A 26,372-nucleotide genomic window follows, 5' to 3' on the forward strand; every position below is an offset into this window, starting at 1 on the left:
GTTGCTAATCCTAATACTTACAGTCCAGACTTGGATTGAATCCTTCCCTGCACTCTTTGGCCACACCGTAATAAGCCGCGGATGTAAACTGCGCAATCCTCGACTAGCCACTAATCATTATATTGTTTGAATTTAAAATTACTCATTTTTAATGTGATGGAAACTCCTTGGAGGGGATTGGGTTTAGCCATACCCGTTCGTTCAAGGACCTAATAATCGCAGATTAGTCGGAGATTTGGCAGCAGTCTGCACAAGATTGTCTGGCATCTGGCTAAAAGGATTGAAAATATCGCAGAATACTTCTTCGAAAGATTATATTTGGTTACAGCACCTATAATGGTTGGCAATGACAAAAACAGGCGTTATTATTACTTTTTACTACATATTTATTTGTATATCAAAAGAAAGAAACAGATAGACCCTCCCTTGCCGCACTTCCACCGTCAACGTCAGCAGCATCCCTAAAAATATATTTCACGTCTTGTTTTTTAGAGCCCTCTGATCACGCGTGTACCATGAGAGGGGCAGGATCACTCCCGCAGAGGGGCAGGATCGTGTTTTATATCAATTTAATGAGTACGAACCTATGGCTTGATCTGGCTTGTTCATCGCATGCCAAGCGTGCGCCAGATCCAAAGGAGGGCGAAGATGATCACGAGGCATCTCAATTGCAAGGGTTACAAGGGACCACAAGACTTCATAGTATTCTTGAATGAATCCACGGTTTACAAATCCTAGGCTAATGGAAGCGAACTAATCAGCCTCGGAAACAGAGATTAAGGATTAGCTGAGCTAGTCGTGAGCGTTGCAGTATGGATCGGGATTAGGCAACCGTGAGGCCAGGACGGACTAGCCCAAATTGGACACCGCAGGCCAATATCAATACATGATGTATGCAAGTAAGTTTAATTTTGTTAATTATGCTGTTTATTTTTTAAATCAAGTTCCTTGGAAAATGCTTTCCCTTTGCAAGCAATCAATCACATTAAAATTGCCCAACATGTTTCGCTAATGGTGAGCAAAAAGAAAAGAAGGTATGAAAGTTATACCTACGCAAGGGGGATTAGGCGGCTAATCCGTCTTGTTCCAAATGACCAGCGGGAAAGGTGCTTGGCCAGGAAAACAGACATTCCGGGTGTGTACCGGGCAGATACTTCCAACATATTTTCGCTTTTCGGTGGGCTGTTCCTGAGCTAATTTAAATGACAAATATACGCACACAAAGTGGTCAGGATTGCAGGAAACCCATGCGAAATGCATGGTTGCTTTGAAGATTCAGGATTCAAATCAGATCGATTCGGTTCGGTTCGTTCCATTCAAGAAGACTGCATTACATTTTTCACGGAACCTAATAAAAAACTCTTCCAGTTTGGCCGGTTAAAAAACTCTAAACAGTCATAAACGCCAGGTAGGACTAATCATAAAAAACTTTAAAGTGCGGAAGCAAGTCATCAACAGACGGTAAAAAAGTCAAACCGCTCACTTTCGTAAAAAGTCAAGGCCAGACTATAAACTGTTGGAAAGGACGAGGCAGCTGACTAGGGTGGTTGGTATTGTTGGTATGGTCGGTACATATGTGAGGCTGTTTTCGCGGCGAATTCGTTTACGATCCGTTGGTAATATGCAAATGCACAATACCGCTAGGAGTCCTGACCTTGTGTATGATGCAAGGACCTTAGGACAGCCATTCTTAATCCGGATTTAGTTCAGCTCTGCAACATTTTTTGCATTGTTTTTGCTACGATCTTTTTTTCTTTGGTTTTTAAGCGAAATTTGACTTCTTAATTGCCAACAACTCAAGGCTGGTCTGGTCTGGTCTAGTCTGGTCCGGTCTGGTTACCTGTGATAGGCGAAGAGGATACGATACCCACGCTTACAGGTAGCTGAGCTTCAGTGCTCTCTCTGTCTGCCTTCCTCAGTGTATTTTGGAATTCCATAATTATGATCCTCATTGGCCCAAAGGCCTGCGTTCTTGCGAATTGAAGAAAAGGAAAAGGAAAGAAAAGAAAAAACAAAACAGACCGAGCCGCGAAAAAAATCGCGCCGCTCTCTAAGCCGGAGATTAGGATACGGATTTAAAGGAAAATCCATCAATATTACGCCCATTGCAGGGGATCAAGCTTAATCGCCATGCTTAAGACTGACTTATTTGTTTGAAAAAATTTAATCCGTCTCTGGAGGTAGACTCAATGTGTTTTTTCTCTCTCGTAATCCGAGGGACAGCTGCTCAAAAGAGGTAAAAGCCTGAGCAAAACAAACGAATTGTACCAATTTTTTTTTTATTATCAGGCATGAAGAAAAAGTTTAATCCTGGGATTAAGTTATACCAGTTAAAATGTTCAAATGATCAGCGGACCAGTCGGCAGTGGGCAGTGGGCCAGGGCAGGTAAATTGATCATTTCGGTCCCGGAAAATGTTGCTTAGCCACTGATCCAGTGATCAGTCAAGGATTATGGTTAACTAAAGGAGCCCGATTACATCTACTTCACTACTACTAAGATTAGCGCCAGGATTTTTAAATCTTGTGGCGCAATAAGTAAACCGCAGTTCCGCAGATCAGATTAATCCACGGATTAAAGCTTAGTCCGTTGTGGAAGGGCTTCTGTGCGTTGCCTAACATAGGCTCGGGAGACAGTACGCCAGAAGGTATGCAAATCATTGATTGGCTTAATGGAAAATACATACCTATTTCGTACATATTTGTACATGTTACGAGGTAATAGAAGGAAGTATTTTTGTAATAAATAAATATACAGACTATATAGGCAGCCATCCAATTGCAGTTTATCCACAAATGTTGATATCATTTCCGCTTCGGTCTATTCGGTCTATTCATCTGCTTCCATTACTAGAATTCCTTCTCTTTTTTTTTTGCAATAACAAAAGGTTTAGGCTACCTTGCTGGCCCTGGTTTTGTTGTCCGAAATATCCACTTCCTGTGCCTCCTACATACAAGACTGAGGCTGTCACTCAATTATTTAGGATCAATTGTTGCGTAAGATTCACTTTTTGTAAAGATGTAACTATTTTTTTTTCTTTCGTTTCGACAGTTATTTCCGACTTGATCCCGACCTAGTGTCCTATTTTGGGAGTAGTCAAGTTGTCAATTGTGGAAATTCGGTAGCGTTATTCAGGACTCCAGCTGTTTCCTAATCCGATTTCGTGAATTCACGTGCCTCAGTGAAGGCATAAGTTTTTTCAACGCACTCCCAACAGAGACTGTCTTTTCACTGTTTTATCAGAACGCAGATGCAAATGGCTCCCTGTTGTATAATTAGGCACGCGTTTTTTGTGGGTTTTTGTTTCAGGCGTTCCTTTTTCTTATCATTAAATAGCGTCGCCCGTCGGCTCTGAAGCTCAGGTTTAGTTTAAAGTCACTTGCTTGCTTATCAATATCTGCTCCCGTTTCTTTCCTGCACTTCGATGCTGGGCCATATTCCCACTAGAAGAACAAATACCTATCAAATAATTTACTCGATTGCTGTGGGCAACATAAATTTGCCAGTTGAAACGCAACGTCAAGATCAAGGATTTTGCTGCGCTTATCAATAGGTCGTACAATGCACCCGGGGCGCATTTTTAGTCAACCAGTTCCTTATCAGCATTCAAAGCAATTTATTTTTCAGGCGAACTTGCCAAGAGTCTCCTTTCAGTGTCAAAGAGTGGGGGAATGGTCGAAGACATACACATGGCAACAGAAAGAGCTGGAACACATTAAGTAGGTAGTGAGGTGATCCATTAACCCATGGGGGAAAGACGAATTTGGTCCGCAATTTTCACATTACGGTTAGTGTGTGTTCCATTCTCAGAATTGAGTACATTTTTATCTTTCGATATACATATACATATGTACATATTATTTCTATAGTACAAAAAAAAAATACATTCCAATCTTGCGTCAAATTAAAAGGGATTGAAAAATATTTTTTAGTAACCCACGCCCTGTCCCAACATGACAATAAATTTCGAGATGGGTTAATAAAATTGCAATTATAATCTAATGGCGATTCTATTTTTATTTTTGGACAAATTATATTGGTTTTTTTTCATATAAGTACATACACTTGCAGAGAGTCTATCCAAATAATATAAAGCGGGTTCCGGCTACAGTTTTTAGGAAAAACTTTTTACCACACGCTGTTGGATGTTGGTGACTCAAAAACCAAATGAGCTTTACAATTGAAGTGAACTTAAAATCAATTCGATGAAGGGTAAAAGTGTATTCCATGTTCGGCCCGGCGATCTAGGCCCAGCCTATTTTGGAACTGTTGCGATAAGGTCCAGTCTCAGTCTCAGTCATGGCCGTTCATGGACGCGTTTTGCGTGCGATTTTGAAGCGGCGCCAAAACCAAAAATGGAAATGGAAAGGTGCGAAGCAGATGATGACGTGATGTCAGTCACATGTCCCTAAGTCAATCCAATTAAGCAAAACTACGCATTGGAAACCGCACAAAAAGTTGACGCTTGACAGGATAATCAGACGGCGATTGTTTGGCAATTAGACAGAAGTGAAGTCGTAGAAAAGTCAGCCAACGAAAAAGAGAGCGCAAGAAAAGCATTAAAACTACAAAAAACACAAAAAATAGAAAAAAGAAAAAAGAATAAAAAAGTATCGCATTGCACACGGTTGAGCAGCTTTTCAAGTTGAAACTTGAGGGACAGCCGGACATGTCCTTTGTTTGTTAGTGGTGGCCTGTCAACAAGGCTACCGTCCTTGGGCTCGTCAATTTGTTCGTTTAAATTTGCAAAAATGAAGCTGTAAATTGCATTGATTGCCCGTTGACAGCAGGACGACAATTGATATGACGAGGGGTGGCAACTGGGGCCTCACACACGCACTACTCATGTAGCTATGCTGACGAGGTGATGCCATGATTCGCAAAGATACCATGTCGACAAGCGCGGCAAATGACAATTTTGAACGGCCAATCCTTTCTGGGAGGAAATCTACATCAATTAATCAACTGGATTGCCACCTACAACAAATGAAGTCAGTCCTTCCTGGGTGTCCCTAAATCAAACTGCATGATTTATGGTTCCTAAAGGAAGCGGACTCTTCCTTTCGTTGCTCCTTTAAAATTGTATGAAAGCCGCAGGCTGCGATGTTCATTTTTTGTTTTTTGTCAATGGCCTTTTAGCTTTGTTTGGATCGGGGATCGGGATACACCATTAAAAATTCTACAGCGACACTCAGCCAGTTGGCCAACTTGCTGTCTGGCCGATTCATTAATCATAATTCCTACAAGGCCCACTTCAATAGACTTTTTACTGCAGGGTATTTGGCATTCTTCGTGAAAAGACCAAATACGCTATTACAGTTGAAGAAATTTCAATGGATGAAAAAGTTGTTCATTCTTCAACTCCTGAAACTCAATTCCTGAAAATTCACGTCATGCGTTATCGTTAGTTAGTCAACTTCACGTCCAAAAAAGTACCAAATGGATAGAAATTCTTTTTATTGTTACTCAAGTGCAATTCATTCCGGAAAAGATATGTAATAATAATATATAATAATCTTGCTCTTGAAGATACACGTTCAAAAGTGCTTGTAACACTATCGTTAGAATTATATACAGTTATATTATAATATTCCTTCTCCTTAAGTTCGTAAGAACTATCGTAAACACTATCGCAGGAACTATATATGTATACAAAGGAATGCAAAGGGAGCAACCAAAATATATATGTATTTGAAAATGCTAAACAACTGTATAAACATAAGAACATACGCGGTAGACGGTGCAAGATGCACCATTTATGTAACTGAAAACCAAAACTGAAAGTGAAAGAACCCAAATATCTCCACTTGTTTTTTTAAAGAGCCGAGACATGCGGAAGTGATCTGGTCCCGGTCCACGAGTAAGTGCTGCCAATCCGGCGCCTAGGCAACGCAAGTGTTGAAATGAAATGTATTATTAGTCTGAGCACAACCAGGAGCAAGGATTTTGGCACTGCTTTTTGGCAAATGGAAAGAGGCAGGTCACGTCGAGGCAGCAACATCTCGGGGCGTTGTTTGGTTGCTAAGCACTTTGGCCCACTGTGTGGACACGTTCAATTTTGCTCCATGTTGCCCAGACAACAAATTGAGATGTCACCTTGCTGCATTAACATAAATTATCGATTCGTCTATGATTCTTACGTGATATTATAGCAAATTAACGGACATCCATCCCAACAAGATTAGCCTTTCTACTGTTTCTTTGATCATCCGCCCCTGAGATCTGTTTTGGAGAACTTTTCGAAATTTGAGTGACAAGCTGCTGGTTCTGGGTATCAAAATCGTTGGAATCCTTAGATGTGTGCCGTAATCCTTTAGGTATTCGAACATACACGTAGTGTGTAAGGAATCGGTGGCACATTGTAGCAGGATGTGACGAGTCGATATCATGTGTTTTCTTTTGTTTTAAATGTGCTAAAAACTTGTAGCTTTGTAAAGGAAGGCTTCTGAAGTTAGTTCAGCTGAAAAGAAGGGGTTTCCTTCTCTCTGCTGTCCAAGAAATTGGTCAAAAGTATGTACATATATCTACAATACGCCTATAACCACAAATCACAACCTCAAGCAAAGTCAATAGACTGGGGCTTCCACTGCAATTAAGTAAGTTGACTGGGTCCCAATGAGACTCAGGGGAAACGTAAAGATAACCCAAAGTCTGTCTGCTGAGCGGTTGTCGGTGAAAGCAAATGCATTTCCGGCTGTGTTTACTCAATTGCAATTACAATCGACTGTCACCGACTAAGCGACAGATAAGCAATAGGAAATTTCTATGGAGATGGAGAGGGGAGTCGGCTGAAAAGCATTTTTAAAAGATCGCTATTGACTAGGCAAATTAAAATGTTGCTGAACTTGGCCCCTTTGTGCGTGGTGCGTGGTGCGTGGTGCGTGGGTGATGGCGGTGCAAGGCTTATCTATGTCCAAGTCGCTCCAAAAGTCGCTTGGGTCATTTGGCTGGGTTAAATATTTATTAACTTTGTGGCGCCAGTCCGAAGGGGACTAATGAACTTGACCCATGAAGGGGAACAGCTGGAGTTGAAGCTTAGGCAATTCCGACTTTAAATTTACAGAATTTACAGAATGTTTGTTGGGGGTAACCTAAGTAACCGAAGAGGGATTTATCGTTCGTATTAGTTCATTAGCTTGTGTGCAAGGCAAATCCTTTTGCAACCGAGGTACTACGTAACCCAAGAGTAAATGAAAATAAAGTGGAATAAAACCCTGACCCTAATCATGGAGCGTATAATACATCCTGGAATCCCACGCAGAGGATGTGCAATCTTGCGCAAAAGGATAACAAATAATTTCAAGCACATGGGAAGGCTCTGCATGCCACATCCTTGGCTGAACTGCTGACCTGCTGACCAGGGTGCTGCTGATGAGAAATGAAGAATGTGTGCATTGAGGCAAGCATGCAAAATTCAAGTCCTGCCTTCTTCTACAATAAATATAAGTTCAAGCGCTACAAAACACATATGCCTCGATGATTTTAGGTTTTCCGTTTTTTTTTTCTTTTCTTTTTTGTTAACTGAAGGTCCTCGTCGTTATCCCTCAAAACGTAACCTGACACTTGGGTAACTAGGACATAAAAACACAAATAAATCACAGAGGCGCTCGATAAAAGTGAAAACCATTTCCGGTATCAGCGTGGAGTCCAGACAACTTTCGATTTCGATTGAATTTCAGAGACAGGGAGATTTTCTATAATTTCCACATCAAAACGAGAACAATGACTGTAGGGGACACGCCTCCAGAGACATTCAAATTTCCTTCAAAATGGTATTTCCACGTGGGCAGGTCTTTGGGTTACGATTAAACGATCGTATTTGGGGACCGAGAAATAGAATCGGAATATCCGGCCCTGTATTGTGCGGTCGATTAATGATCGCTTATCAGATTGCAAAAAAGGTGAAAGTGGGTTCCATAATAATAGATTTCGGAAGTGGTTAGCGGTTTGATTCCACGGCACACTACATGATTTTTGTATATGTACCACACATTCTTGCAACAAAGAAAAAAGTGATAGTGATTGACAAAGATGCATGGAGAATGGCCCGCATGACTTCAAATTCTTGCTTATAAAATAAACTGGCATATCCGGAGTGACATTTCTTTAGTTTCTGTCCCCCTACATTCCCCCTAAATAGTGGCCTCTAAAACATTCACTGGACGCTTAAATCGAACGTAACTAAATATTTCCGCTTATTGTTAATCAATTTTTTTCTACACAAATTGCCCTTTGTGATGTATGTTATAAATAGACACCCTTACTTTTTGCCTGTTGTCAATGTAAGTGGCTTCTAATTTATGTTACATGGAGGCGTTATAATCGAGAATAAACAAAGTATTAATAAATTGCTCATATATACATATATTATATATGTAGTTTTTCAGCAATTTTTTGCTCTTGTGGTGTAATGATTTCCCATCATTTGTGTGCTGCAGACATAATGCGGGCCTTCGGATACTAACAAAAGGTGACTGAACAGACTACCGATTTATGGTAAAAAGAAAATTACTTTCAGCTTCGATAGAACGATTTGCAAATGGGTTATTTAGAAAATATTCACCAATTAGAGAATCAAAGAACATAGCTATCAAATTTCTCCGAGAAACCTTTCATTCTGCTGTTGAAAACTATCGGTATGATCGCGATAATCAACACCCTAACCCTAGAGCAGTCAGACAGGAATCAGTAATCTCAAAATAGACAAGAATCATTTGACATTTTAACGCCGATTCGTGAATAGAGACACTCGGATTTCGTAGACATTTTCTACTAAGTAAATTAAAAGAAAAAGTATCGAATGACCCTGTTCCTTTTTTAAATTCTAATATGAATGCGCATTTAAGAAAAAGACGGTGAACCTGCTAGCCTAAGCCATATTTAATTGCGAAAACATTCCACTATCCATTTTCCATTATTATACCCTTTCATACGCACCAAAGACCTTAAATTTTTATTATCAGAATGACAGGCGACATCCGACATTCAGGCTATGTAGTTGAAAGAGCAACGTCGGCACCGCCCACCGAAAGCCATCTCAAAATAATCGAAGTCGGATAACTATATCATATAGGGCATGAAAAGCTTCGCACCCGAAACTAGGCCTTCTTTTCTTATTTTTTGAATGGCTTTCCTTTAACGTAACAGGAATGAGGTAATACGAAGCCATTTTGTGTCCAGAGCGCGGCCCTTTCTGTCGTAGAAGAGATAAACAATGAGTGAATCCTTTTGTATGCTTCGGGTCGGCTCGTCTGTAAGACCGTCCCATTTTTGTTCTATTGCTTTTGTCTGCTGGCCACATTGTCCAGTAAAAAGGTTTAAGAGTGTGCTCTAAAATTTTCGCAACATGTTTCACATTATTGATGATGAGCCGGCTCCGTAAGCGATCCTTTTATATCCTCGACCATTGCAGCATCTGATCCATAGTGAGCCCATGAGTCCCACCATGAATCCCAAGAGGGTTCTGAAAACCATGTCTGACTACTTCACCGCAGGATATCATATATGTAGGTCTACTCGCCATTGTATAATCATTGCTTGACCAGCCGAGTTTTTCGGCGCGTTCTACCTCCTTCGAATTAGTTCAGTTGGTCAAGCATGAACCGAAGATTAATTAAGGTGCATACTACATACATACATGCGAGATGTGTGAGATACTCTCCTTTAAATATATTCAAAAATGCAGCGTAATGAATGTAATGTCTGAAGTTGCATACATCGGATCCTTTTCCATGTGTTACAATCACTTTCCCATGACATGCAGCAAGTGACGCAGCCCGAATCCTTGCATCATTGTATCCTTTCCACATGTGTGGGAAACAAACACTTTCACTGGTAGTAGTTCTCACATTACACATCGCACATCCTGTGGATGTGGAAACCTGCAAAGGATTGACATTCAGCTGACAAGTGTCGTTTGTTGTGAATAGGGGAGTCTCTAGGCCTGGGTCGGGGTAAGAGAAAAGTGAAGATACCACAAATTATGCACCAGCTGGAAATGGCTGGAAATAGCTGGGAATGCGGAAATAAAAGCTAGTTCAGTGCTAAAAAGGATATTAAGGCCTAAGTGTCCTCAATCGTAAAAATAGCCGCTTAAGCCAAAAAGGCGACACAAACAGCGAGCCTATGGGTCAAATGCGCGCCTTCTATACTCTTGTTGCAGTGATACTAGAAACAATTTGGTATCAGACAAGGTTGCGGATAAGAGCGTTGGCTGGTATTGTCTCGAAAATGGTAATACCCTCTCCAAGAGTAGATAAACGCAAATGCAATCAACTGCAGACATCACAGACAGAGCTATGGTCTCCTGGCCCCAAATATTTTTTCGCTTACACGCGCAATAAGTTGCGCTCGGCTTACGGAGCCCCTTCCCCACTCCATGTTTTATGCTCCTGGTGTTTTTATGGCAGCACATTGACACATTGGCGTGGTTTTGTGGCAAATTAGCTGCCGTTCTGCTGCCGGTTGGTTCTGCATCGAGTGTCGGTCAAGTCAAGCCGTGATTCCAAGTTTCCTGTACTATTTTTTATGCCATTCTACGCGTCCTGACTTACATTAAACGTTCCATTAGGTTGGCCAGTAAGACGACTCTGAAATGGATTTCTCATTTGGTTTTTTATGGAGTAGCCACGTATGGAATCCTGGTATTTATGATATTTGGTTCTTGGCTCTGCGGCGTATTTAAAAAGGGATAATATAAGTTAAGTGAGTTTGCTTGTGACCAAATTTATGGTTCTGTTCTAGGATGAACAGAACAGCAGATTGCGTTCTCTTTCCCCCCCTTGAGTGTGTTTTATCCAACTGAAATAGTGCTATTTTTGTCAGCAATGCCTCGGCCCCTCTTATTTCCATCGGAGTGGAGTTCGCAGCCGACAAGCGTGCCCATTGCCTGCTGCATTTCAAATGTTAAAAAGTTCAAATATCTCCTAAGTAAACCCAAAGCAAATGTCTCATTTCCTGCAACAATTGTCTCCATGTGCTCACCACTTGGAAAAGACGAATAATGATATTTTTTCCTATTTCTTGGTTGAAATATCTCAGTGTGTGAGTACAGGAGCGGAGATAAAAAGAAGTCTTCGTGGTTGAGGTATGTGCATGGGCCCTGCTCTGCACATTGTCACCTTTGCTTGACCTCGAGTGCGTGCCTAAACGACGGGATGCTTGTCTAAGCAAATACTATAAGAGGGGAAAATAGAGAGCACACATACAGTATTTCCATCTGCCATCTTTTCACTTAGCTCATTTAAAACAAAAAATCAGTATTTTAGAACAACGAAGTCGGTTTTTAATATGAAATCATTTACATAGGCAGCACCCCGTCTTAACCTATGACTTAATATTGTATCCACCATTTATTATCCTATCCTTGACCATACCTCGATTAGAGACCACCATTGCCCACTTCATTTTGAAAGATTATCTCTCCGAAACCGGACAAAACACACAAAACCGAAACACCTGAGCCCTACGAACACCTGTGAGAATGTTCAACAAAGCGCAAAAGATGCGCAAAAATTGCATGAAACCAGGGACTCCAGAGCAAACACCAAAATGGAGAATATGAGAACACTTAACTCAAACAAAACCACAAGGATGCTGCCCAATTTATAAAGACGAGCTGAAGGACCCAGTGAAGTGCATCCGTTTGCGTTTTCACTTTCACAATGGAAACTAAAACCACAGAAAATGAACATATATGCACAGGATACGCTATCGTTATGTCCTTTTTCCAGTGTCCTACTTCTCAACCGCAAAGCAAACAATAAACCGGACACTGCGATCAAATTGCCAAAAGTAGACTGGGTTCAAAGATATCGAAAAATCTCTAAACTTATACTTCGAAATAAAAGAACGTAAAGTAAAGAACCTTCATATCAATTAACACTCGCCTTTAAAAAACAGAAAGGGAAATGAGCGAAAATTCGTGGATTTTTTCGATGATTCGTATGACTCATTTGCTATTTTTTTTTCATATAATTTTACACATGACACTGCAATTTTCCAATACAGTCTTAGGCTTGAGTACTCGGGTCTCTGTTTATCTATGTCATATCGCAGCATCGATCCCAAGGCTCATTGGTTTCCTTTTGGATTCCTCTATCCATCCTTTTTACCCTTTTTTTTTGCTGCGCCAAGTGTCTAGACTCTTTTTTCCCTTTTCAAAGTTGTAATTGTGTCTGGAGCTGTCAACCCTAAAGGCAACACCTCCGTTGCCTGCAGATTCATCAAAAATGAAAAGATTATCTTTGTTTTGTTGCTTCTAACCTTTTACTTCCTCGGTGACTGTTTGAGCATTCCTAATCCTTTCTAAGAGTCTTTATATATTTTTATTTGATGGTGTTCAATTTATGTGTGGCTGTAGGACGGGACCACAGAGTTTGGTGACTTCGTGAGAACCGGTTGCGATTTAATTCCTTGCGCAAGTCTACGAAATGTGAAGAACACTGAAAGACCGAAAACAATTCATTTTTTGGGTTGTAGAAAGAAAACAACCTGCAGTTGGTATAAGACGGATAAAAGGTTGATCCTATGGGTTATAGCCAGTCCAATTCTTCCATTGCCAACTTATCCTTACCCGCCAACGTACTCTTTGAAAAGCTTTTTCATCTTCCCAAAAACATAACTGTATCTTTGTGATCGTACTAGTAAATCAGAGATCCTTAAAGTGTTTAAAGACTGTAGAATTATCAGACAAAAGATGCTCCCAAACCTCCTCCTAGTAACTGACGAATGGGCGATGAGGAAAACGACTGCACGTGCTTCATTGCTGAGCGCCCACAACAAACAAATATGGCCGCCAAAACACAGACACACAACAACACGCATGTGCTCCACTTTAACACTTTCGCTCTCTTTCGCCCCCACATGTCGCGCAATTTAACCCTTTTAATGCCGTCTCCGTCTGCTTCAATGTCTGGCGGCCATTGACTTGCGCTCTTTCTTACATTGGAGCTCAGCGTCTGTCTCTTCCATCCCACTCCAAGTCCCTTAAATATAGCAAAACTCTCTTTGCTTCCGACACATCGTTGCGCGCTCTTTGCCGCACTCTCTTTGCTTAAAAAAAGGGGAAGCAACGAATCTGTTCCCCTATACTATACTCTTTGACGCACACACTACACTGACGTGCGTGAGTGTATTAAAGCGGCGAATGCACACACGAATGCTTCTCTTTCATTGCCATTCGCCGTTTAATTTTGTTGTTTTATATTTTCTATTGAAAGCGAAAGTATTTTTGTTACATTGAAAGGGGTGAAAGAGAGAATTCTCTGAAGCTGCTTATATATTTATCGATTTTCGGCGTGAACTCTTTGACTGTGTGAGTGCGGCGAATACAACACACACACGCACACTCCCTCCTCTGCCGTTTCTATTCGCTGTTTCCCTTTAACTCTTTATTCAGTGGTCGGGCATTAATTTTATTTTGACAGCGTCTCTCACACGTACGTGGAAGCCTGCGCTTGTGTGTGGCGTCGTTTCGGGAGTGGAGTGAGTGCGGTAGGCGGAGTTTGATCGATATTGCTTATGAAATGGCGTCAACTCTTTAAGCCCTGCGAGAGCGTTTTTGGAATTAAAAGAAGTTCGAACATCGGCAGAATACAATAATTTCCCTATGTGTTTTCTCACATCTGTTTTACTTAATACTTATCATAAAATGTATGTACAATATCTTATGTTCCAGGAACATTTTGATGAATTAGTTCCATTTCAATTGGATCTTAGTTTTCTAAGCAAAGATATACAGTATGTATACAGAGGAAATGCATTTCTCATAAAACAGATACATCATCTTTACTTGTGTCATATTGAGATGCGAGACAATGCTAAATGAGAATCAAGAGATGATTTCTAAGCACCATCATCATGATGATAGACGCTTTTCCCCAGCGCAACCCTTAAATAGCAACGGTGATATAAGATATAGGGGGCAACTTGAGAAGCACACATGCGATCTGCCAGCCGCCCTCCCATCCACCTCATCTCATGCATCTTTATCCTTGGCCTACACACACTCGTAACATGTTCATTAATAACTAATATCCCGAAGCCACAAATAACATTAGCTATGTGAGGAGACGAGCCATTGTTGTTTTGCTTTTGGTTTTCAATTACATAAGGAGCGGGAGGTGGTTGCTTAAATGACATGTGTGTATGTGCGCCTGTGTCAGTTCGAGTATAGCAATCGATGAAAGTTTGAAATTAACACCCAAACAACCCAAAATGGGCAAGGACTGGCCTGCGTAATTAATGAGTCCCAAATACCCCCGAAAAGCGAATAACAAACTTTGTCGGGGAGTACACTATGCGAAAGAGAGAACAGAGAGCTCGTCCATTTTAGTAGAATAGTCTAAAGAAATGACCATAATCATTTTTCCCAGTGTATTGAAGTTTTTCTTTGGTCAATCGCTCAAACTGTTAAGACTTGGCGTTTGGCAGTCTTACAAGAAAATGATTTTATCCTCCCACTCTTTCAGCATTTCGGCCTATCTCATATTTCTCATCCCACCTTAATTTGCCTTTTCCCAGCATAAATTTCAATTACAAGATATTAAGTTGTAATACATTCAACTCCATTTTCTGCTTTCCCACGCACAGCTCAATATATATTCGATCTATTTAAATTTCTTTGAGGGCAATAAATTTTGTAATTAGTTTAGAGTTGCGTGGCAACCCTAACAAATCGTAGCCTCCAATTGAAAGTGATGTGCGGATGACTACGTTTGCGTGCTAAGACAGCGGCTCCTCTTGAACATTGGATGAGCTTTGTGACAACCCCAATTCCCATTCACATATCGCCACCATTTCAATTGCAATCCAACAATCCAACAATCCAACAGTCCAATTCGGCTACAGGAAACGGCAACGAATCATCTGAAATCAACAATCCGTTGCGTTTCGCTCGCAGCTCTGCTTTAAGCGGTCTCAATAAGACGTTTTATCGTGGCATATTCAAAGCAGAAAACTTTTTAATTCGTACACAAAAGATTCATTTAGTACAATACACATACATACGTACATATTTTTGGCATCCCGTCCACATACTCGTACATATGTATGTACATATGTGCATACATAAGAGTGTGTATGAAACGGATTGAGAATGTGCGCCTTTAGCACTTGAGCACTGAGAAGTGTCTGATTATTAAGGTATTGGACACTATTCTTCGTTGGGAATATTCTTTAATCAACACTGCTACTCATTCAACATTCCCATGTTAAGGAGCTCGCGATATGCTTTCATACTATGTACAGATGTAAGTATGTATGTATATGTAGTGTAAGTTATTTATTTGGGTTTGCCAGAAGTACACTCTCACCCTCCGTCACGACATGGTCCATTGAAACTAACGATCGACACATGCAGCTAGTTAGAATGCTATAGAGAGAAATATATTGATATTAATGTGCAATCAAACATAGCTAACGATCCCCGTTGATTGGTTAACTGGGAAACAGGAAGTTCGAAGAAGGTCTTTATTTATGCTAAAAGGTAGTCGGTCCAGTCCATGGGTCACCAAATTAGTTTTAGTGTTTCAACTGAAATCGTTGCCCGTTTAATGTGGAGAACAGAACGCCCACGAGAAGACCAGACCAGACGAAACCAATTAATAGAGTCGCAAAACAAATTAACCCCAAGAAATCAACACGAAAGTTCTCCGGGCTGCCGCGAGACTGACACACGTCAGAGCGTCAGAACGATAAACGCCATATGGCCGCACAGTTTCCAGCCCCCGATCTTCCACTCTGGCTAAGTAGAACAACAACAACCACAAAAAAACATAATAAATACGGATCCGAAACGCCGCACATGCCGAGATTTTGGTTTCAGGAAAGCGTGCGCTGTGACCCCTTTCCTTTCTTCAAAGATCCTCGAAGAACATATACAAACTACTTTGAAGAGGGGAACGGAACGCCGACTGCCAATGATGATCACTAAATTAGGGGTAAAAAGAAGAGCGCGAAGGAGAAGAATAAAAAACGGTGCTGAACAACAAAAAACGGAAGGCGATAGAGTCACAAAAGGGTGCCATCGATAGGGAACAGAGCCAAAGGCAAAGGGTCGTGATCTCTAAACGCCTGATAATGAGTGCACATTTCCCTTTCCCTTTGCCTTTGCCTTTCCCCCTTCCTTGACTTTCTTACCCATTCGGTAAGAGTTCAAAATTGAATTATCTTGTGTGGATGCCTTGTGGCATTTTAATGTGCCTAATATGTCACCCTTTGCTGCAGTCGAAAGAGTTGACATGGGGGACCGCCCAATTCGGAGCTGTGAGGTGATCCGATCCTCAAGTGGCTTCCTCGTTTATCCAAGTCACTCACACGTCAAATTAATCATTTAGTGGACTTTTTCTTTGCTGGCCCCGTCTGGGGGAGCATTGTGACAGGCCGTTGATTTAGGACTCAGTTACCGGTAATCGTGAGCTGACTTAGATCACTATCACGGAAGAAGGTCTATGGGTGTGCATGTTGTGAGATCAAAGTACATATGGAATTGATTATAGTAGAGTGATTAAATTGGTTAGAACTGATATATGCATTGAGTACTGCTGGAAAATATATATGTATTATAACCTGTATCGGGTGTTGACTGATGACTGAATCGTTTTAAGCATGTGTATTGTATTGAAGTGTAAGCATCTTGAACTGTCCTTTACCAAAAAGGAATATTTAGTTGAACAGAGTTTTCCCAGAAACAATAGCGGGCAAACATGAACTTAACACTGCTTCCCGGAAAACGCCTAGCATCCAATTTGCATAAGCCCCTCCACACGATCTTATCAAACTGCTTCACCTGTATAAGGCACACACTGGCATCCTGTAATGGAAGACAGAACAAAAGATCGCACAGCTCCACGGCTGAAACTTATCTATAATTGAACCGCAGTCTTATCGAAAATTACACAAAATAAATTCTGAGCAAATAAATGCAGAGCGGAGCGGGCGAACAACGTCCTAAACAAATCTCACGTTGGTCTTCAATTTTTATCAACCGCAGCATTGCGTTTTTGTGCAATTAGGACAAACATCCTTTTTTGGTTAGCGGCGCGCGACGAGCCTTATCCTTATGCAAATATTGATGTCTACGCGCGCTCAAGTGCTCATAAGGAATCCTTTCGGTGCGCCGCAGCCGTCACATCCCTCTGCAGCGTCTGTCGCCTTGCTTTCATCTTCTGGTTTGCGATTGGTTTTGGCCAGCACCGCACCAAACAATTCTTTGCTTGTGGCTCACGATCGCCCTGCAAATATTGACCCATTCTAATTAGTGATGTTTGAGTTTCCTCACCGTCCTGTAACCGCATATGTCTTTTGATCGCTTTTGGGTGGCTCTATTCTTATTTCATTTACCGCAGCCGCTAACAAGTGCATTGTGAAAAACCAGTAACAAACATTAAATATATATATTTATTACGTAGTTCACGTTCTAAGTTTCGGCTAATATTTCCAAAGAGTAGACTAATATGTATATTAAAGAGTAGTTTAATTTATGAAGTAACTAATGAATGGTTAGCTATTGGTTTTTAAGATCTAAAGGTAACATTTCCAAAGAACTTCACTAGCTCAAAGAAAAAGTGGTCATCCACACAGCTGTTGTAACTCCAGCATAAAGAAAGTTACAACTAATTGTAAAGAAAATAGACAGTTTGCAAGTGCTACCACCAAAGATTCTGAGGCGTGTCGATCTCTAACAGGCGGCACACGGCGGCGAGAAGACCTCAAGGAAGGCCCAAATTATAGAACATGTGTTTGAGTGGTTGCCTACGGCGAAAGTGAAGGTGACTGGTACTGGTGTGTTCAAATTGAAGCATTGATGGAAGATCCTAGGAAGGGCTGTGTGGACTTCGTCGAAGTGAATGCTGTCGCTTACTTTCATTTTCCTGCAAGGAAACCAACCACTTTCCTTTAATGATTGGTGTGGCGCAACTAATTGGTGGCATGTGGGCTACATGAGGGCTCCTCGATCATCTTAAGGGGTTGCATATTCGTTAAATGCGTCATATAATTTGCCGGAGGTATAAACTGTCAGTTGGCGTAGTCGTAAGTGGAGAAAAGTCATCAGGAATGCTTCTGAAAAGATGTCCACAGGCAAGGGCCTGAGCATGTGCTAAAAAGGATTTGCGCCTAGGCTTCGGATGCTACACACCCCATCACAACAGTTGCGCGTTTCCAATTCCAGTACCGAAATAAACCGAAATCCCAAGCCCAATCGCCGCGTCATCAAATCAGGCACCAAAAGCTCACGCAGCAGCTACGTACATATGTACTTATGTACAGACATGTAGTAAAAACTTGTGGAATCGCAAAGGAAATTGGTGTGTAGGCTAAAAGAGATGACATTATTTGGTCGACCATGAGTTCCATCTTGTAATCATTGGCGTTCATTGTCCAACCCTTAAATCACAGTGTACGCAATTTCGTTAATAATCCTCAAGACAATATCGAAAGACGATAACAATATCCTTTTCATGATTATCGTCTCGGCTCTCTCACTTGATAGTAAGATGCTCGGGGTTGTGCTTCCCGCCTCAACGGACCCCCGTCGCTTGTCTATTTCATTCTGACGCAACAGTAGCCTGGATGTTTATTGGTTGGCTAGGACGAAAGGATAATGGTAGCGTACAATGCACAGCACAGCATAAAGTGACCTAGAAATAGCTCAATTGTGGGGGAGTACACAGTTTCTGGTTCATATTTGTGTTTTTGCTTAGTATCGAAAAATCAATGGTTGAACGTGAAGCATACAAAATAAGAGGAACATTGGATTATGATGAAAATTAACAAATAAACACACAATGCTCTTACATCACAAGTTTCGTTTGCCGAAAAGTAAGAAAAAAGATGTTACCTTAAACACACACAAAAAACTTTCAGCCTCCCCATCAATTGGAAAGCCAAGTGGTCGGAAAATATCGAGCCCTTTACATATTGTACATTTTGTGTATAACACTCTTTTCTTTTTTTTTTGTTGCCCTTACAGGGCAGCAGAAGCCATTTAGAATTCTTTTCAAGTTTAAGCGTGCAGAAGTAACCAAAGAGCTCAAAAAACGGAAAAGATGTAAAAACTGTAAGAAAATATTTGAAGTATTAAAATTTTAATGCAAATTGTTATTTTATGCAAGAATGTGTACGCCAATGGCCCTTGTCCTTCCTAAATCCCCCTTTTTAAAAATACTGCGTAAAGGATTTCCTTGGTCATACATACATAAGTCGAAGAAAAATGTTTTTGTGAGCTACTTTTTTCTTCTTTACTTTTTACTTTACGTTATATTATGCAGGGGAGTGGAGTCGACCTTTCGCTTGCCCAAGACCCAAGGATATACAATTGTGTGTGCCCGAAACTCGTTGTCATTCATACACATTCGTGGTGCTTCTTGTCCCAATTTCATGTTGGCCCAGACCTTTTTGTACCCAGTACTCGAAGACTTTGGGGATATATTAGTTTAGTGGTGGATGTGGATGTATGTAACACCCAGAAGGAAGCGTTGTGGGTGTCATAGGCTGCGATACTAACATAGGCTGGTCTTATTACGTATAAAGTATATTGTATAAGTTAGTACCGGTTGGGAATGTAGAACAGCGGTCCTTGCCACGGCTCACAAGGTGTCCGCTCGTTCAACAGTCGGGAGATTCAAACTCGAGCTCGTGCACAGTCTAAAAAGGATAATTGAATTGCGGCCAGGTATAGAGATAATTCCCATCTGCCGTCGATGGTCAGTTATTGGACCATACCACAAGAATTTCCATATGGATGATGATAAAATGAATGAATTAACTACAAATTCTGCACAAGACAATGTATTAGAAAGGCATGCAAAGGCATTATACCGTTTATTCCCAGCAGAAAGCATAAGAAGTCCTCAGTATTTATATAACTTAGAAAATGCACTAGGGTCTGCTACAATTTTCATCCACTGCTCACTGGTCATTCTCAAGTACAAGAATAGAAATTACCGTTTCACCGAGGGTTGCCTGGGACTCGCTATAGTCCATGCCTTCCATTACACTTAACCCAAAAGGTTCTGCGTAAAGCTTGCTCATACAAGAGACACGCGTCCATCTTTTCAATTGCGTTTAAAACTTATGTTTCATTTGTGGCAATATCGAAAGAATTTAAGAGTTGAGCTAGTCAGCTCGGTCAGCAGCAGCTGTCACAGTTGCTCCTCTATTATTGCAACCCACCGCCAATTAAGAAAATAATTTAATTTTTTTATACGTTTGTTTTACCCCTTCTGAGTATAGTATTCTATTCGTGCTCGGGCTAATTACGTATGTCGTACCTAACTGGTCTACTGTGGCGTACTATTACTTGTTATTTGCTTTGCTTTGGGGGTACAAGTCGACGATTAACCCCTTTTTCACGACTCCTACGTCAAGGCTGTCCAAAGTTAATTGCAGAATGGCGGTTAAGGGTGTATTTAGGTATTTCGGCTGGCACTGAGCCACAAACAATCACAAAATACAACATGACTATGGCTCCTTTTCCAACTCATACGAAAGCGTGTGACCGCCATTTAATTAAAAGCTAAAATGTTTGAGTTAGAGGCTAAACGCTTTGCTCCTGTTACGGATATTTACCTTTGCGTGCATATTTGAAGAGTTACGACTGGGGGGCATAAGTTTTCCATTTTGTTTGGCTGTTGAAAGCAGACCGACCAACCCTGACGACCCCTAGCAACAAAAGGGTTGGCGCGGCCTACGAGTATGGTAAAAAGGTAACTAAAAGGGTTGACTGACAAACGGGGAGGGAACGTACCGTTTACATAAAGTATACAAGAGCGGCCAATGGCAACGTAGATTGCATCTTTTAACAGCCTGAATTCGTTGGTTTTTTAATTTGAATGTGGAAAAACACATACACATACAGACAAAAGTATATAAAGCGTTTCATATTTGCAAGATTTCTTGAGCAGTGGCTCTCACTGTCTCTCTCTTTCTCTAGTTGGAATACTGCTAATTAAGCATGCTTTCTCCGTTGACTATTACATTTCATAAGCACCAAAAAAAAGTTATATAGTAGGCATAAATGGACCTCAGTGGGTATTACAGTAACAGTAAGCATTGCTAAACGGTCACAAAATAAAATGTCCATTAACTTAATTAATGTGCTTCAATTATGGTCAGTAAAAAGCTGATGAAACGAAAATTCTATAGTTTTTAGTCAAGAGGTCGTCATTATGAACATACATATATCACAGCATGTCCTCCCAGTGCGCCCCAATACTCCCCCATCGCGCCTCTATAATTGTTAAGGGAAATCTAGCAGCATGAAGAATTAGCTCCCTGCTGTTTATTTTTGCAATAAAAAATATGTTTCCACTTTTATTTTCAGCGTAATATTCTGGGCTCGTTAACTGAACGCAATTAATTAAAATTTTGCTTGTAGACGTCTGCTGAAGTAAACATCCTTTACAAACAGGCAAACTACAGAGAAGGGAAGGGAAGAGAAGACTCAAGCCCAAGGCGTGGGGAGTAAAGAACGTTACCAATTCCACTTTCTCCGCCGCAGTTGTTTTGTCTTTAATTGCAAATTACATTTTGTAAAATTATGCTTCAAAGGCCGTCCAAGATTACCCTGGCCAGGACTCGGTGGGTCCTTCTCTGTACCCTCTCATCGGACGGACCTGAAGAGGCAAGCGGCCCACGCATAAGTAGAAAACAATTAGTATGCTTTTGATCCTTTGTTTACCCCAACAACAGCAAAAGCGACAAGGACAACACGCCCAGGCGTCGTTAGCACCCCGAAGACCACGTCCTGCTTTTGCTTTTTGAAGAATTTTTTAATTTTCAAACGCAAATTCTGAGTCATGAATACGGCCTCTGCTCCTTCTTTCACTTAAGCCTGGTCATGATGATGTTTCATGCGATTTGTTGTTTCTCATATCCGTTTCATAAAATGCCCCCAAGATGTGCCGCCCCACCTTTCTGTTGGTGGTGTACCCTCTAGCGTTCGTATTGCGGGAGTTTTAGGGGAAGATTGTAGATGGGATTGAGGACGCGGAAGCGTGGCAATCATCGCTCGGCCGGGTTCCAAGAAAACCAGCCAAAGTTCGCATTTCAATTAATTTTTTCTTCGCCACATTCTCTATTCTTTCCCCGTATATATTATTTTTCAATGTCCACTCAGAAATGCAGTAGAATTTTATTATTTGGTAATAGGGTCATTTTATAATTGAATAATTCAAATACCTGCCATGTTTTTTAGAAACTAAAACCATGCAACAAACCATTTTTTTTTTAAATATTTTCAGCGGTAGTTTGGTAGCAAGTGTCCCTGAAATTTGTTGTCGAAGTGCATTATGCGTTTAGCCCCAATTTATAGGTGATTGATTTATCGAACAGTATCCTCGAATAGTAATGCGTGGGCATATCTACTCACTTATATAAGCAACGAGCCATACTTAAAGGCTACCAAAAGTCTAGAGATTGAGAGAAATCGATAGCCTGTTTCATTTTTGGCGACCTGCGACCGGCATACAGCGATAGCCTGTGTACCACGCACAGCGCGTTACCCTCTTCACCCACAAGTAACCCTTATGATGATGGTGCGAACACCACCAACCCTATTCTGTCAACCCATTTGCTTTTTCGTTGCTTTTCCCTTATTTTTGACAGCAAAAGCAGCAGCACCCAAAGACGACATGTGGCCTGTGGCCCAGAACCAAGAACAACCGTGGACCTGGCCGGACCGGTTCGTCTCGTTCAAGTTCGAGCAAAAACCGAGGGGTGGGTTTCGCTCCAAGCAAAAACATATAAAAATAAAAACTTTTTATAAGACTTGTGAGGGTAAAGCAGCCGCACTCATCCAGTCAGCCTACATATATACACTTGAAGGGTACGGTTGTGGGACTTTTGTCACATGTGCCCCGCAGTATGTGTTGTCTTTCATGGCCTTTACGGCCGTTCCATGTATATAAAATGTTCGAATGCGTACAGAACATAAGCCGAAAGACGGCTCTGGATGGCTTTCACCCTTTTTATTGCGTCTTGAAGTTATTTTATCTACCCTATGTATTGGCGATTGGCGTTGTATACGGTGAGTGTGCGAGTGTGCGAGTGTGCGAGTGTGTATATTTATATACAATTTTGTGTACATGTGTGCGAGTATCTGGAGCGTGTGTTGGATAACCGGAAATATGAGACATCAAGGCTTTTATAAATGGCGGCCGAATATGTTCCTTGCTGATGTGTGATGGCAGCTCTTTGTCGATGGGGGAGTAAGGACTTTCGAACTTCTACTGGGAGCTTAAGAGCGGGGAGATGGCTGTCCTTGATGTATGCGTTTGACAGGCCCACATAAGGGGTAAATTGGGTTTTGACCAGGGGTCGTAAGAGAGGGTAAGAGAGGAATGAGCAACTAAAACTTTTTTGATTGTTTGCGTTGACCAGCCGAAGCCGTTCTGTCCATGGTCCTCGTGTTGCCAATGCTTGTGCTTGGGGTACATGACGGCCGGCAAAACAAATTTAATAAATGACTTTATAGTTATTTTCGTGTCCCTTCATTCCCCAATCCAATAATCCAATGAAGTTCTCTGGAGGGGAGGCTGGGGTGGTGTTTGGCTGGCAAACCCTTGCCCCCAGCCTTAGGATTTATGCGCGTTTTATGCGAATGGTGTGTGGCTTGCGAGTCATTTGCCAACGGCTGCGGAGACTATCAAAAATTAATACTTTTGTCTGCATCCCCTTGTACTATCCCTCTTACGCAATTTTCACGTAATACTTTGTGACCCACACATATAACAAAAGTTGTAAAAATTTTAATTTTCCCTCAATATTTTTGCCATTCCTTGAGTTCAGTGCGTCATATGTGCGTCAGATAAAAATGACATACAGATATTTTTACATAGGATTCAATGCCCAGGCGGCCCTGTGTCTGTCGGTGTGTACGGAGTGTACGTCTGTGAATATTCAGGATATTTTAAAGAACGGTGAGCACTGAGTTGATTTAACAGAAGGATAAATTCAAATAAATTTAGCTTTAGCTTGGCTACTTGAATAGAAAAGGATTCATAAATGAATCAATTGTATAGTTTAAATAAATGGTAAAATGTAATTGCTTCAAGAGCACTGGGAATACTTTCACCTGCCACATTTTGAGTCATAATTAGGACAGCACAAAATAGAATAAAAGACTATCCATTCAAGGAACCAGTAAATTTTTGTAATAACAAGGTCGGTGTCGTCTGATCGGAACCGACTCTCTCCTTTAATCACATTTAAAACGTCATGCGAGACACGACCACACAAAGTCCATAAAAAAGAAAGAAACGACCTAGTAGATGACCCAAACCCGAAATAATTGGAACAATTTCCTATCAAATTTATGTGCCATAATCGGTAGCAGCAGGTTCAAAGATAAAAATCGAACGCATTCCAATATCTTATGTCCTGAGTGCTTGGGCGCACACACACACATGCTCATGTGTTTTTGGACAGGTGAAAGAGGTCGCGAGACAATGGAAAGAATGTGAATACTTTGGGGTCATCGGAGCCACTTTTATTACCACCAAACCGCTTTGTTAACAATGATTTTTATATACAACCGTGCGCCACTATTATGTGGCCTGTTCAACTCCTTTGCGCTCTCCGTCCGCTTGTTATCCCTTAACCCGATTCTTGTTCTCTCCCCGCTTATCTCTGACATTGCATCGAGACTTGAAGAAGTTAGTAGCCGATAGCCGTTTCGTGGTCTATACTTTCGGAAAATGTCTCAATCGGGCCCTTTGTAAATTGGCTTTGTCCCATAATCGAAGTTTCATTGAAACGTAAAATTGGCAGGGCCAAGAAGGCGGAAAGACATACTGATATTTGTTAACTGTTTAGCAATAAGACATTTTAGGGGCCATTGCTGACATTTTCTTTAGCCTACCCTTTTTCTTTTCGATTATCGTCGTTTGTTGATTGAACGACAAAATGTTTCAATTTGCCCTTGGCCTTTGATATTATCTTTTTTTACATAAGCGATAGAAAACTGGGAATGAGTCCGAAAACGATGATACGTATTAGTACTAGAAGGAAATTTACGCTGACTGATATTATTCGGTAGTATATTGATCTTAGGAGCTGCTCAAAGAAGAAGGCCGATAGTGCATTTTTTGATTAAGAATAACAGTTAAAATTCAAGACCCATATTTCGATCAAAGGCACCTTAATTATATACTCTACTTTCCATTTTCCATCAAATAATCCTCCTTATATCCTTGGCCATGGCATTGCCAACTCTTGGCACTTTGTTACCTGTCCGTGCCAACTGCAGATGGTACCATCCCAACCGAACCGAATCTAATCTTATCACAATAATGTTCCTTAGTCGTCGTCTCTGAAAACAGTCTTTTAAACACCGACCATGATGGCAAAGATACAGACACACGGGCATACGAGCAGGTGAAACCCAAAACCTTGGCTTGTGCACAGCCAATGAAAATGCTATTTCATTTGTAATAATTACCCAAAATATGTACGTTGAAAACTGTTTCTCCAGGGACTCGAACCCAACTTTTGGCAAGTCGCTAATAAGATAAATAGCAGAATTGGCTGCTGCACATGTCATGTCCGATACGATACTCATCTTAGGGCCCGCTCGAAGCAAGTGCCCCCTACCGTTTCACCCGCTGTGAGAGGTCAAATGGATGGACTAGCTCGAAACTGGCAGGCCTGATAGATAGGCCATCCGACAGTTTGTTACAATTGTTATTCTTTACAACTGGCCATTTGACGCGAGATTGATTAATTGTAGGCGAAAGAGTTGACCTATGCCCCACGTCGTGTTCGGTTCCTTGTTTCAAGATGGGTGGAGTAGTTTTGTCTTAAGAGGCACGCTTGCCCTAAGCATTTGTCTAATTGAAATACAAAGCGATTGATTAATGATTGCAGCACAGCAAGTCCAGTTTAAAATAGTTACTCCACGACTTAACAAGACTAGTATCCTCTGTGCATTGAAAACCTCTCATGTAAATATGTATAAGTTTGGGACAGTTCCAACACTAACTGGAACCCCACGACCAGTCTTAAGGTAAATGTAATGCCCAAACACGCTGCACACGTTCACGCCCCTGTTTTAAACTACTGCTCCACGTCTCTGCCCCTTTTTGATCCCTGCTTTCCCTGCATTTAATTACATTCTTCCGGCTCAGAAATGCGAGGGCGGCTTTCGCTTTTCTTTCGACGTTCAGCGGCACAATTAGTGGCCTTTGTCACGCCTCCACCAAGAGTTCTTGTGTCCTTGAGAAAAGGGAAACTGCCGAATTTCGATTTCGCTTCAAAAACCGAAGCACTATAATAGAGTTTCGATTTTATTGATACGAAAATTGGTTTACACCGAAGGAAATCGTCTTGGCAGCTGTCTTGTAGGGAACACCTACAGAACGCACGTGTGCCTGG

At 41.2% G+C, this 26,372-nt stretch overlaps 1 protein-coding gene across 1 annotated transcript in view; it reads left to right on the forward strand.

The window, feature by feature from the left end:
- Window positions 1–487: 487 nt before the first annotated feature.
- The window catches only part of LOC108160785 (tetraspanin-8), a 45,787-nt gene continuing 19,902 nt past the window's right edge, over window positions 488–26,372 (forward strand). Inside the window, exon 1 of the mRNA XM_017294991.2 lies at window positions 488–899. Within this exon, the coding sequence (XP_017150480.1) occupies window positions 894–899 (6 nt within the window). The 5' untranslated portion in view covers window positions 488–893. The remainder of the gene's footprint in view (window positions 900–26,372) is intronic.

Source organism: Drosophila miranda, chromosome 3 (genome assembly GCF_003369915.1).
Source record: "Drosophila miranda strain MSH22 chromosome 3, D.miranda_PacBio2.1, whole genome shotgun sequence".
Classification (NCBI taxonomy): domain Eukaryota; kingdom Metazoa; phylum Arthropoda; class Insecta; order Diptera; family Drosophilidae; genus Drosophila; species Drosophila miranda.